Below are 12,177 nucleotides of genomic sequence, written 5' to 3' on the forward strand. Positions count from 1 at the left end.
TAAAACATGTTACACTCAAATAGCAATAACTCAAACTAAACGAGATGTAAACAATTTTAAAAAACCCAGTTACTCGAAAGATTATAATAACGATTGTAATGCAAACTGCACATCACTAGGACGTTCCGTTGCCAAGTAATTCAAAAAGTCCACTTATTTTTTTATCTTGGGTACACACACACACACACACACACACACACACACACACACACACACACACACACACGCACGCACGCACGCACGCACGCACGCACGCACGCACGCACACATAGAGTCTTCCATAACTATTAATTAATATTTCTGGGACTAAAGAGAGATAAAATTTTGAACAAGTTCCTTTTCTAATTTTGGCTCAGATCATTATTACTGAGTTATTAATGATTAAAGTTAAAGTCAGATTATGTCCAACCGAAGTACGCAGAAGCGCAGCACAAAGCTTCTCGCGCTTACTGTGTATATTTTCCCAATTAAAATTTTATTAAAATTTTTCATAATAATAAATAGATGAATGAATAAATTAATAAATGAGTAGATTCAAATGGATAAATTCATTATATATTTATCTACATATTTATTGATTTAGAGTCATTTAATATGAAAAATTATTTTATATATTTATATGTATACTCATACACAAAGCATCCCATTTTAATTGTCTCAGACAAATATCTTAAAAAATATATAAAATGCAAAAAAATGTTTTAGATGAAAGAAGAACGATTTCAAAGACGTTATTTTTTTTCTAGGTGGAGACATCAAAAAAGTCCATCTCTACTTTTTAAAAAGGAATTGTGTTTTTTTTTATATTACATAACATGATACCTTTATAATTAAGTAATAATGATTTCCCCAATTATTATTCTGCATATAAAAATATTAAAAGAGAGATATCAAAAAATAATTTATTTTATACTTTATTCTGATACATATTGATATTAAATATAAAGTAAAGTCTCGTAAAATTAATTTTTTTATAATTGTACCTTACTCTTTTATGAATGGCATAATGAAATAAATAAATTGGTGTAAAGATGAAAACATAATTTTTTTAGAAAAAATATATAGGCAAAATGTATATTTTAAATTATGTGTTTTTTTTCAATATACCAATTGATTAATTTTATTATTTTGTATAGTAAACGCGAGGAACTCTATGCTGCGCTTTTGCGTGCTCCGGCTGCACGCCTAATCTGATTGACTTATTAACTTCAATCGTTAATAACTTACAATCAGTAATAATGGTCTGATCCAAAATTAGGAAAGGAACTTTTAGTTCAAAATTTCATTCTCTTCACTTCTAGAAATAAAATTAAGATATAATTATAAAATAATAGTTTACGAAATATTTAATATACGAAAAATATTTATTATATGAAATATTTTATGTCAATATGTGCCAGAATAAAGCATAAAATATCTCGTAAACTATTGGCTTTTTAATATGTAGAATAATTGAATCATATTACAATATATATATAAAAAAAATCACACCGTTTAAAAAAAGAAATTTTGTCTGAAACACTTGTCTGTTAAATTTATATTTTCCGAGATATTCAGATGTCTGACTTTTTTGAGATATAAAAGTATTAAAATAAGTATATACATATGTAGAGGAAAAAAGTATATACATATATATCTAGGGAAGAATGAGATAAATCGGACCTATTTGCAGTTTTTGCTCTCTATAAGACGTAAATAAAGTCCGATCGTAAAACTGAAAATGTTGGAAAGATCATTTAATTCTCTTCATTTTTGTTTGAGATAATTTTGACACATCTCTCACCTGTGTTGAACTATAATGGAAAATGTAAACACATTTTTTCCAGTCCAATTTGAAATTATTGATTCTCCTAGTCCAAACCGGAGACTCCTGTTTTTATGGACTTTTAGATAGAATTTTAAAATATTTTAATGCATTTTTGTTAGTATTGAATAAAAACAAGCAATTTGACAGTCAAAGATAAAAATTTTATTCAGAAAAAAAAATTACTGAGAGTTTATATTATTAGAATTGAAGTCATAAATAAAATTAATTTAATTCTGATGACTCATGATATTTTACTGATTTAATTTCTTGAATTAGATCTGGTCGGCTGATCATCAATACTACAACCAAGTCTATAAGTTATTTGTACTAGGATAAGTCCGATTTGAACACCAAAAAGAGGTCCGATTTAAACACCAAATCTTTTCGAACAAATTTTATAATAAATCATTATAATAAAAGTGATCACAAAACGCTTGATATTTTTGAATTCTGTATTCTTTAATTATCTTAAATCAATTACCTTTCAAATTTTTAACACCTTTTAAATAATGATTACAAAGATTTTTTTTTAATCACGATTGCTGAAAATACATGCTTCTATTCTATGAATGTTATGACAACTGTCAAATTACTGTCACATGTTCAGTGTTTTATAAGGATTTTACATTATAAATAGTTCGCAAATCTGCTTAACTGTATTCATTTACATTGAAAAAGTCCTATTTGGAATACAGTCCGATTTAGGCCATTCTTCCCTATATACACATAAAGAGTAGACTTCCAATGCATTTTGTCCAAAATTTCATTTTTTGAGTGAAGAAAGATGGCATGATGTTCAGTGTTGAGAGACTCATACTTTAAGTTAGTTACTCTACAATGTTCTGAAAGCATTTCTACATCACAATTTATCTTGAAAAAATCTTGACATTCGAAATGCATTATGTTCTTTAACTAAAGACAAACAAAATGTATTTAATATTTTTAGCAATTTTGTTTAGCAATTTTTAACATTTCACATTTTACTGATTAGTAAATTATTATTTTCTATGAGGTGTGCAGTTTTCTTGTTGCTTTCTTCCTAGTTTTCTGAAAATTATAAATTTTGTACAAAACGCATTTTGAAAGTCTACTTCTTACATATACTAATTTTTAATATTATAATTACAATAGAGCCTTTTTCTCATTATTTACCTCGGTTGTACTTTTCAAGCATTTTTTTAATAAATTATTTTTCTTAGTGCTCGTCATCGTGATACAATTATTATTATCCATTTCTTTTTCTTTATTCATATCCTTGATCAGAGTTTCATCAGTCTGCTGTTCTACAATGATCGGAGCTTCTTCGTTTACAGTAGCGATGAGTTTTTCAACGATTACGAAGAACAGAAAGGCGGACAACACCCATAAGCCTGCAGGTGTAGATGCGTGATTATTTTTAGCTGCAAATAAAATACGTAAAATTAATAAGTTGAATATAAATAAAAAGAATTCAAGAATAAGTCAAATGTTACGATTTATAATCAGTTCATATGAAAATGCACTATTTATTTAATTTTCATTGCATTCGTAATATTAATAAATAAGCTTTATCCATATAGCTATATAATTATATTGTTTTCTTAATGAATTTTTATTCATTTAAATTATGGAACTTATCACGGTATTCTTTTCTACTAGTAATAAAGGCGTTAGAAATATAAAATGAAAGTTAGGAAATTTGCAATTCAAATTGAGCAATTTACACGGATATTACCAGTCCGTCGATCACCTCGAATTCCTACCGCGGTTTGGTCGGAAGGACATTTAATTTACGTGGACGCAGCTGGCAATTCAGATCTGCAACTGACGCACAATAGAGTTCGAAGCCGCCGCTTAAATCGTTCATAAAGCTCACGGTGATGCCCTTCGAGACCGCAGCTGTATTCTGCTAACGTGCAGAATATTGCAAAACGCATTCAGAGCACATATGTAATACGCGTGCGATATTACATAGAACAATCCAGAAATACCAGATATTCACGTTCCATTCGCGCTGAGCAGATTTCGCGATGACAAAAATATCAGGATAAAGGTTCATTAATGTAAACAATCTAGGCTATTCGCTATTTTCGGTAACGTATTTTTGCTAGTTAGTTTTTGCACGACATATACATCTCGTTTTATTTATTCGTTTATTGTGTATGAATGTAAATTTTATACGTAATAGATTTGTTTTTTTTTTACTTCTACTTATTATTCTCCATAAACAATTCTATTCATTCGCGCGTTGTAATCGTTTTTTTTTGTATTTTTTTACGATAAGATCAATCTTATCAATAAGTGATATGCTGTATTATAATATCTTTTACGTTAAAATTTCCTTATATAGATAAGATAGATTTCCTTATAGATAAGATAGATACATTCAATTATATTGTTGCGCACACGAAAGGATACAAAATATAAATTAAATTACCTCTCGTTTGAAATTCACTTTCGTATGCTTCCGGTAGAAGATGTAGGAAAACATCGCCCAACAATGCACCCACAGCAAAACTCAAAAGAATCTTCAAAGTACCACCGTTTTCTGTAATAAAAAGTAATAAGAGTAAAATTAATAGTTCACAATGGATTTATTTTATACATAGATTAGACAAATAGAATATTAAAAAGAATTTTATCAATCTCGAGTGATCAGAACAAATGTTAATTAACATTCTTTTTGTTCTTGGTGTGGTAAAAAGTATGTTTAAAAAATGTAGAAAAATAAAAGTGTTCAAATAAATACGACAGTCTCATTAATTAAGTATCTAAGATAATTATAAGTTCAATTATGAGCCTCATATATTAGGAGTGTGATTTAGTTTTGAGAGTTTTGCAACAGATGGCACTAATATCAGTGTTGTCGAAAACATTTCCAATCACAGCTATTATTTCTTAATGCTTTAATATTACTCCGTGATATTTAGTCGTTTACTAATAATAGGCGCAGTAAACTTCGTGTTTATACCATTTAAAAAATGGAGCTTCCTAAAGAGCATTTTCGATATGCGTTGCCTTTGTTTTTTAATCAGAAGAAAACGGTAACTGAAGGTCATAAAATTCTGATAGAAGTTATGGTAATGTTGCTCCATCAATTAAACATGTAAATATTGATTCTGTCGAAGACCTCAAGTTAATGACAAAAGTTGGATGCAGATTTACAAGCATTATTGGATGAAAATCCACTACAATCCATTTCAGAACTTGCCAGAGAATTAAATGTTGATCGTACAACAGTTATTAAATGTTTACGTGATTGTTTATATTAGATTTTGAGAAAAAAATCCTCAAAACTAAATCATACTTCTAATATTTTTCAGTACATTTTGTAGTAAATAAAGATTCTTAATTCGGCTTTGGAATTAGATTAAAGAAAATTTTTTTGGAATCTATTAGAAATATATTAAAGAGAAAAAAATATTATGGCAAAAGGAATAAAATATGTGCGATATGTGAAGATGCATCGACGAGGGAAATCATAAATCTTGTGACGTATCGTTGCAAATATGTATGGTAGACGAAGATAAGTCTGAAGCGAGTTTATGCGACAAAATGAAGTATAAATGTTGTTTCATTGCGTGTACATCAGAACTTGTGTTTTCGATGCAATTGACTCGCTTTGATATTATCTATATCGCATATTATTTAGGTCATACGGAAAATTTGCAATGCCAAGAATTTTTTTTCTTAAAAATTGTCTACGTAGAAATCGGTAAAAATTTAATTCATCTTTCTAACTTCGAAAAAATATTTATTATTATTACGCTGTATTATTTAATAAATATTGCGAAGTTAGAAAGATAAATTAATTTTTATCATCGCCATCGTGAGCATGAATCGACGTAAAGTTTAAAAAATTTCTTTACAATTTCAGTATTTCGACCGTCCAATTATCGGTCTGCAAGATTTCTCAAAAACGATTTAACTTTTTCAAATTATGTTTTCGGCAATAAACATCTTAGCTTTACCGAGATAAAGTATGAGTCGGATCAGTTGAGTAGTAAAGAGTCAAATATCAAGATCAATAAGATTTTCAATAATATAAGATAAACCAAAAAATTTTTAATGGTAATTTTAAGAAATTATAAAGTATATATTTCATATTTCGACATATGTAACAAAATTCTTTCAATAATTAAATAAAGACTTTTTGTTACATTACTCGTTATATACGCTGCAAATAATTTATTTAAATTATAATTATATAATTCAGAAAAAGAAACAAATGATCGTAAATATCGTGATGTTAATTAAAAATCAAAAATTAATTAATTACTTTTAGTAAAGGGTAAAAATTAAATAGTGTAAAAAACAGTCAATATCTACAATTTAGTATATAGTATGGAATTATAAATATTATTTCTATAAATTATAAATATAGAATATATAATTATAATAGTAAATAGCATGAAAAAAAAGTTAATGTCTGTAGTTTAGCGGAAAATATAGTGAATTGAAATATAATTATGTATGTGGCATGATGCACATCATATTAAACGTTCGTGACTAACTCTGATGGAAAATTTATATCGGGTATATAAGTATAATATGATATTCAACACAATTCATAATCAGTAATACCGTTATATCTACTCTGCTATAGCAACTATATGAAGAGACCATTCGATGATAACCACTGTGATATCAACGCGTGATTCATAGAGAAAAGAGAGAAAAAGGAATATAAATAATGTTTGAGTGAGCCTTGATCTCATTTTGATACGATTATGATTATATCAGTGCTCATCTTTTGGCGAACTCATCGACTACGGCTCTCTGTAAAGCTTGTTGCGAAAAAAAAGACATTAAAAATAATGTCTTACATTTTTTTTCTCTTGTGAAAACTTTAATACTTATGCGATCAGGAACTATCTTTCTCGAACATAAAACATTAGTTGTTATGCTATGTATTTATCAAACGTTATTTATTTGTCAAACATTGAATGAATATCGCGATTTGGTTGCTTGAAAATGAATTTTGAGTCATTATAACTTGCAACGAGACATATATCAATGTGACGTCTCAAAGATTTTTAGTAGATTTGTAGTTATAGGTTTATTTATATCTAAAATAAATATTTCATAATGTTTTATCAATATTATTTTGTAAAAGCATCGCATATCATGAGTCAGTTTCATGAGTCGCGCGCGATGCACATATGTACATTGTTATTTGTTATTCTTCATAAGATTATAACTCAATCTTAGAAAATGGTACTTGTGATACGTCAGCATCAATTTGATCGTGCAAAATCAGATAAAGAAAAAGAAATATAAGCAGTTTCTCAGCAGTCAGCCAGTTGTAAATTCGTGTTGTCGACAGATCGATTACTTACCCGATATCATGACCTACTTCTGACAGAGACATATTACTATTACACTATTATATTGATTAAATTGCATTCAGTTTTAATATAAAAAAAATAAATTCAATTGATCTAGTTAGTTTAATTAGCATAAGAGACAAGATGTAAAAAGTGAATGCAACATGCAGATAAGATTGGATAATAAGAATATTTTAATTCCACTTTTATAATATAATTTTATTATTATTCTGTTATTATATTGTATGCAGAATGCCCTAAAATTCACAAATTAAAGTATTATAACAAGAAAGTTCTCGTTTAAAAGATTATAATTAAATGATTAAAAAATGGCACTTTCATAACTTTTATTTTTAAACTTTCTTGCTGTGGTATTTTGATTCGCCAATTTCGAAATATTCTGTATAATATATTTATTTCGTTAAACAATTTTTTTGAAATTTACTTTTTTAAAAATATGATAAATATACGTATATTTGATAAACAAAATTCGAGAGGTTTTTAAATATTAAGTATTTTTATAGGTTTTGTCTTTTTGGTTAAATGATATTTTTTTTAGATTGACAAAAAATATGCAATAGATAACAATTTTTTATTAGGAAATTTTATACAATCTGTATTATTCTAAAAACGGTGCATTTTTGGTGCAAGAGCCTTGAAGCAGAAAGCTCGAGTTTCATGTAGAATCAAAAGCTGATTTACGGAATGAGCTTTGAAAGTTGATTTTCTTCTCTCAAGAGAAACATGGCTTGCAACGTGCAACGCGAGGCATATGTATTTCATTTGAAATTCTACTTGCAAATATCGTGCATGTAACTGACAACATAACAATGGTGAAGGTTTTATCTTTTGCATTTGTTTTTTGTGAGCAATTGCTTACGATTTACGGATAAGCAGCACGTTTCTGTGTTAAAATGTCATCGTATAAAACTAAAAAAAGGATGCGTAACTGCACCCTATTACTGCGCGACTTACGGTAAATTTGCACAATATTACGAGGAATTTTTTTGGAATACGTGCACAGTATCATATAAAAATATCTTCATAAAAATCAGCATGAGTCATAATCTGCAAAGCGAGACTTAGATTTTTTTACTATGCAAGAGAAATATAGATATATTTAACGTATAAATAATAATTAATAGAGTATTACTTAGATTTAAATAAAAATCATAAAATTTTCAGAGAGATCAATAATTTTTAACAGAATTTACGTTTCATTCACAATTGTTGTCTCCAAAGAAAGTTGTAAGTTGTTTTTGTTTACTTCTGTTCTGGTCATTGCATAATCAAGTGCACATCGCGATGCGCACTTGAAAATCGTAAAGGACATTTTACATATTGCAACAATCGTACGTTGCGAGAGTTGGACTTATTACCGTCACAAAAAGTCTTCTAAAAGCGTGCATGTAATTAATTTATTTCTTTTAGTATATCGAGCTCTCGACAATATGCCAAATTTATTCTTTTTCTATTTATCAAAAGTTAATATTAAATAATTCAAATTTATATAAATATAAAATGGTTTAATTTTGGGATTGCATATTTATATAATAAAAATGAAAGAAAAAGCGAGTCATGCTGATTTTTATGAAGATATTTTTATATGATACCGCATTCCAGAAAATTCCCCATAATATTATCCAAAACCATGTATTGTACAATAGAGTATTACGCATCCTTTTTTTTAGTCTAGTTATGATGACGTTTTAACATAGAAACGTGCTGCTTATCTGTAAGTCTTAAGCAATTGCACAGAAAACAAACGTAAAAGATAAAATTAGAAATTCTGTTAAAATGCGTAAAAAATGCAACAAAGAAAAATAATGGATGGATATTTGAATCAAAGAATATAATGACAATACATTTTACAAATTCATAACAAATGTCAGAAATGCTATCAAAATAATTATTGCACAATGCAAATTAGTCTAGGAATTGCAAAGAATATACAGAATCGCTGTAATTGAATTTTTCAAATATTAAAATGCGCGTAATAAAATCAATAATATAATTATCAGAATTATTTTGTAAATATAATAGAAAAATTTACACTATATGAATATTAAAATCTAATTCCGGATCTTAAAATTTAATTCCGGAGCAAAATCATGCGCTTTTTTATTGTATACATATGTTATTTTAAATATTAAATTCGCTGACAATAAATCATAGACTTTTCCATATCTATTTCTACATGACAAAATTTTAATTTTCGTAACCTTTAGAAAAGCAAAGCAAAAACGTAAAAAATATAATTTTTTAATTTTGGAAAATTGTCTTAAATGTTAGAAACGTATTCTCATATTGTCTTGTAAATTCAATACATCGGTAATTGAACTATTGCTCTCTTCACAAGATTCATATAAAAATTCACATCTTATGCAGTTACTAATTACGCAAATCTATTTTTGATATTAATAAATAAATTATGTTTTTATATTTTAAATTATGTTTTATTTTTTATCTACATACTCGATGTTTTTGTATGCAAGTTTTTCGCGGATGAGACTTCGTGACATGACTGATAAATAAATGATCATCATGGAACTGTGGAATAGACATGTGCAGAGATTCCAATATTCTCGAAAAGATGATAACACGAAAGATCGTAGCAGAATCATAACAATAAAATTCTTGGGACTTAAGAGAAGGCATAGAACGGCTGCGACGGCAAAAATCTTTACGTTTTTATCAGATGTTTCAAAACAAACAACAAGTGTATGATGTCTCTTTTCAATTAATTGAGTAATAATGTTGAATTATATCCTCAATGTATGACAATTTCTTTTTTATTATATATGAGTATATAATTCTACACATTATTATCTCACTTAATTGACAGATTAAAAATTAATTATATAAAAACGCAACTTGAGATTTTTAATGTTTGTCAAGTAAGATTCATAATGTAAAACAAATTTAAATTAAAACTATCAGAAAATTCTATTGGAAATTTCTAGCGAAATAACTATTGCTAAGAGGCTTTCTACAATAAACCATTAATAAACAAACTAGTTTGAAATTATATGCCATAAGAAGTCAACTAATCATAGCTGAAAATATGAGAAAAATAATCAATGATTGGTTAATTTCTTATCGCTTAAAATTTAAAGCTTAGTTAATAGCTTATTGTAGAAAATTTATTAAAGCTTTAACGAAAAAAAAAATTTTACACGAAGATATACAAAATTAAATATTTATTATATAAAGAAAATCGGATGTCTTCAAGAATATTATTCTGTCATTGATTATATATCGATTACTTTATCCTTTTTTTGATGACGGTTTCATAGTGCGTATAGTTGATAAAAATTCCAAAGTATTGTAGTATCTTGGCGCATCTTGAGAATACAGATATGATAACTGATTACCATATATACGTAAATAAGTTGCTATATTTTTCTTCTAAAAGAATAACATCCTGTAATAATATTGACACCTGTACTGAACAATATGCAAATTAATACTATACTACTTATTGTATTCCCTTAATTTGCATTGTAAAATACATGCATTGTAGTTTATAAAAAAATACTTTTATTATATTTTTGTATTAAGATAAATCAATTATAATTAAAATTAAGAAACAATAAGAAAATAAGTAATTAAAAACGTTTGTGATGCGTACTTAAAGAATTATGATAATTAGGTATAAGTATATAACTAGCTATATAACTAGAATAAAATAACTTCGTTATCTTTATATAGATATATTATATGTCATAAATTGATTATCAAATACTGATAATAAATCATATTTGATTGTAAATTGTAAGAATTGTGGGATTAAAAAATTAGTTGAGATATCAATTGATTAAAATTTCCGAAAAGAATTTAATATATGATAAAGTTAAGGTTTCTGACTAGTAGTCGCCGCGATTTCAAATTGAAATCGTGACGTAATAAACAAAAAATGACACGTTGAAAAGGCTTGCATGCCATTTGTAAAAAAGAGAAAACAAAATAATGAGATCTCATTTTAAAACACTTGCAAAAATGGGTAGATGCTTTTCTTACCCCTATTGAGTAAATATTCCTTAAAAACACGTAAAAATGTAGGTTAAAATCTATTACATGTTTTTTACGGCTACTTACTGTCAGAAGAAAGAATAAGATTAACTTTTACTCATTTGTACATGTGTTTTAATGCGCTCTCATTATTTTAGTTTAACGAAATTCTTTTTATACAAATAGCACGCAAAAAAATTCAACATGTTATTTTTTTGCTTATGACGTCACGATTCCAATGCTTAATCAGGATCCTTAAAAGGATAAAGTCGTAGTACAGACTTCGTACGCATAACACATAAGAAAATGAATCAATCAAAATCCTTCATTTCATATTCTGATTGATTGATTCTCTTATGTCTTATGTATTATGCAGAAGTCTGCTGCGGTCTTAAGTTTTAGCGGTCTATATCAAGAAAGTTGAAATCAATTATTTTAGCATGTTGCAGAAATACGTAATGTATGATCCCCCCCCCCTTCCCCTCCGCGATGGCAATAAAACTATTAGACTAGCGCAAATGTGACGAAATATTTATCGATCAAAGTACCAAAAGTAGTTTAATGTACAGTATTGACGATAACTTGATGAGCAAAGTTCACGATAAAATCTATTAATGTGCAAGTTGGCGTGTTTGAATAAATTTGTATAAAAGACAAAATTCATTCTGCAATCCGCATTGTATATTTATTTAAAGTAATTATAGAGAAATGTAAAATAAAAATTATTTAAAAATTTAATTAATTTTCTCTTTGAAATTACTATCCCTTTTTCAGAATATCAATATAATCGGAATGCTAAACTTTATCTTTATAATATCGATACAAAAGATAACTCACGATATCGAGAGATGAATCTTAATAAATATAAGTCTTCTTGTCTTTTTTTTTTTCATTGGATTGATATCGCTCGGAAGATCAATTAGATAAAAAGTAAAAAATATTCAAGTGTAAAATATATAAATTAAAGTATTATTTTTAATTGAAACTGACTTAAAAAAAAAAAACACGCCTTAACTTCTTAACGTGATACGAACTTTTCCACGAATTTAATTT

General features: G+C 27.2%; 1 protein-coding gene across 1 annotated transcript in view; it reads right to left on the reverse strand.

Moving 5' to 3' along the window:
* LOC108691105 (zinc transporter ZIP13 homolog) overlaps positions 1 to 12,177 on the reverse strand; it is a 22,065-nt gene that overhangs the window by 2,856 nt on the left and 7,032 nt on the right. Inside the window, exons 2-3 of the mRNA XM_018198744.1 lie at positions 4,224 to 4,334; positions 2,960 to 3,207 (exon numbers count right to left, since the gene is read on the reverse strand). Coding sequence (XP_018054233.1) covers positions 2,960 to 3,207; positions 4,224 to 4,334 — 359 coding nt within the window. The remainder of the gene's footprint in view (positions 1 to 2,959; positions 3,208 to 4,223; positions 4,335 to 12,177) is intronic.

The sequence above is a fragment of the Atta colombica genome, unplaced genomic scaffold (genome assembly GCF_001594045.1).
Source record: "Atta colombica isolate Treedump-2 unplaced genomic scaffold, Acol1.0 scaffold39, whole genome shotgun sequence".
Taxonomy (NCBI): Eukaryota; Metazoa; Arthropoda; class Insecta; order Hymenoptera; family Formicidae; genus Atta; species Atta colombica.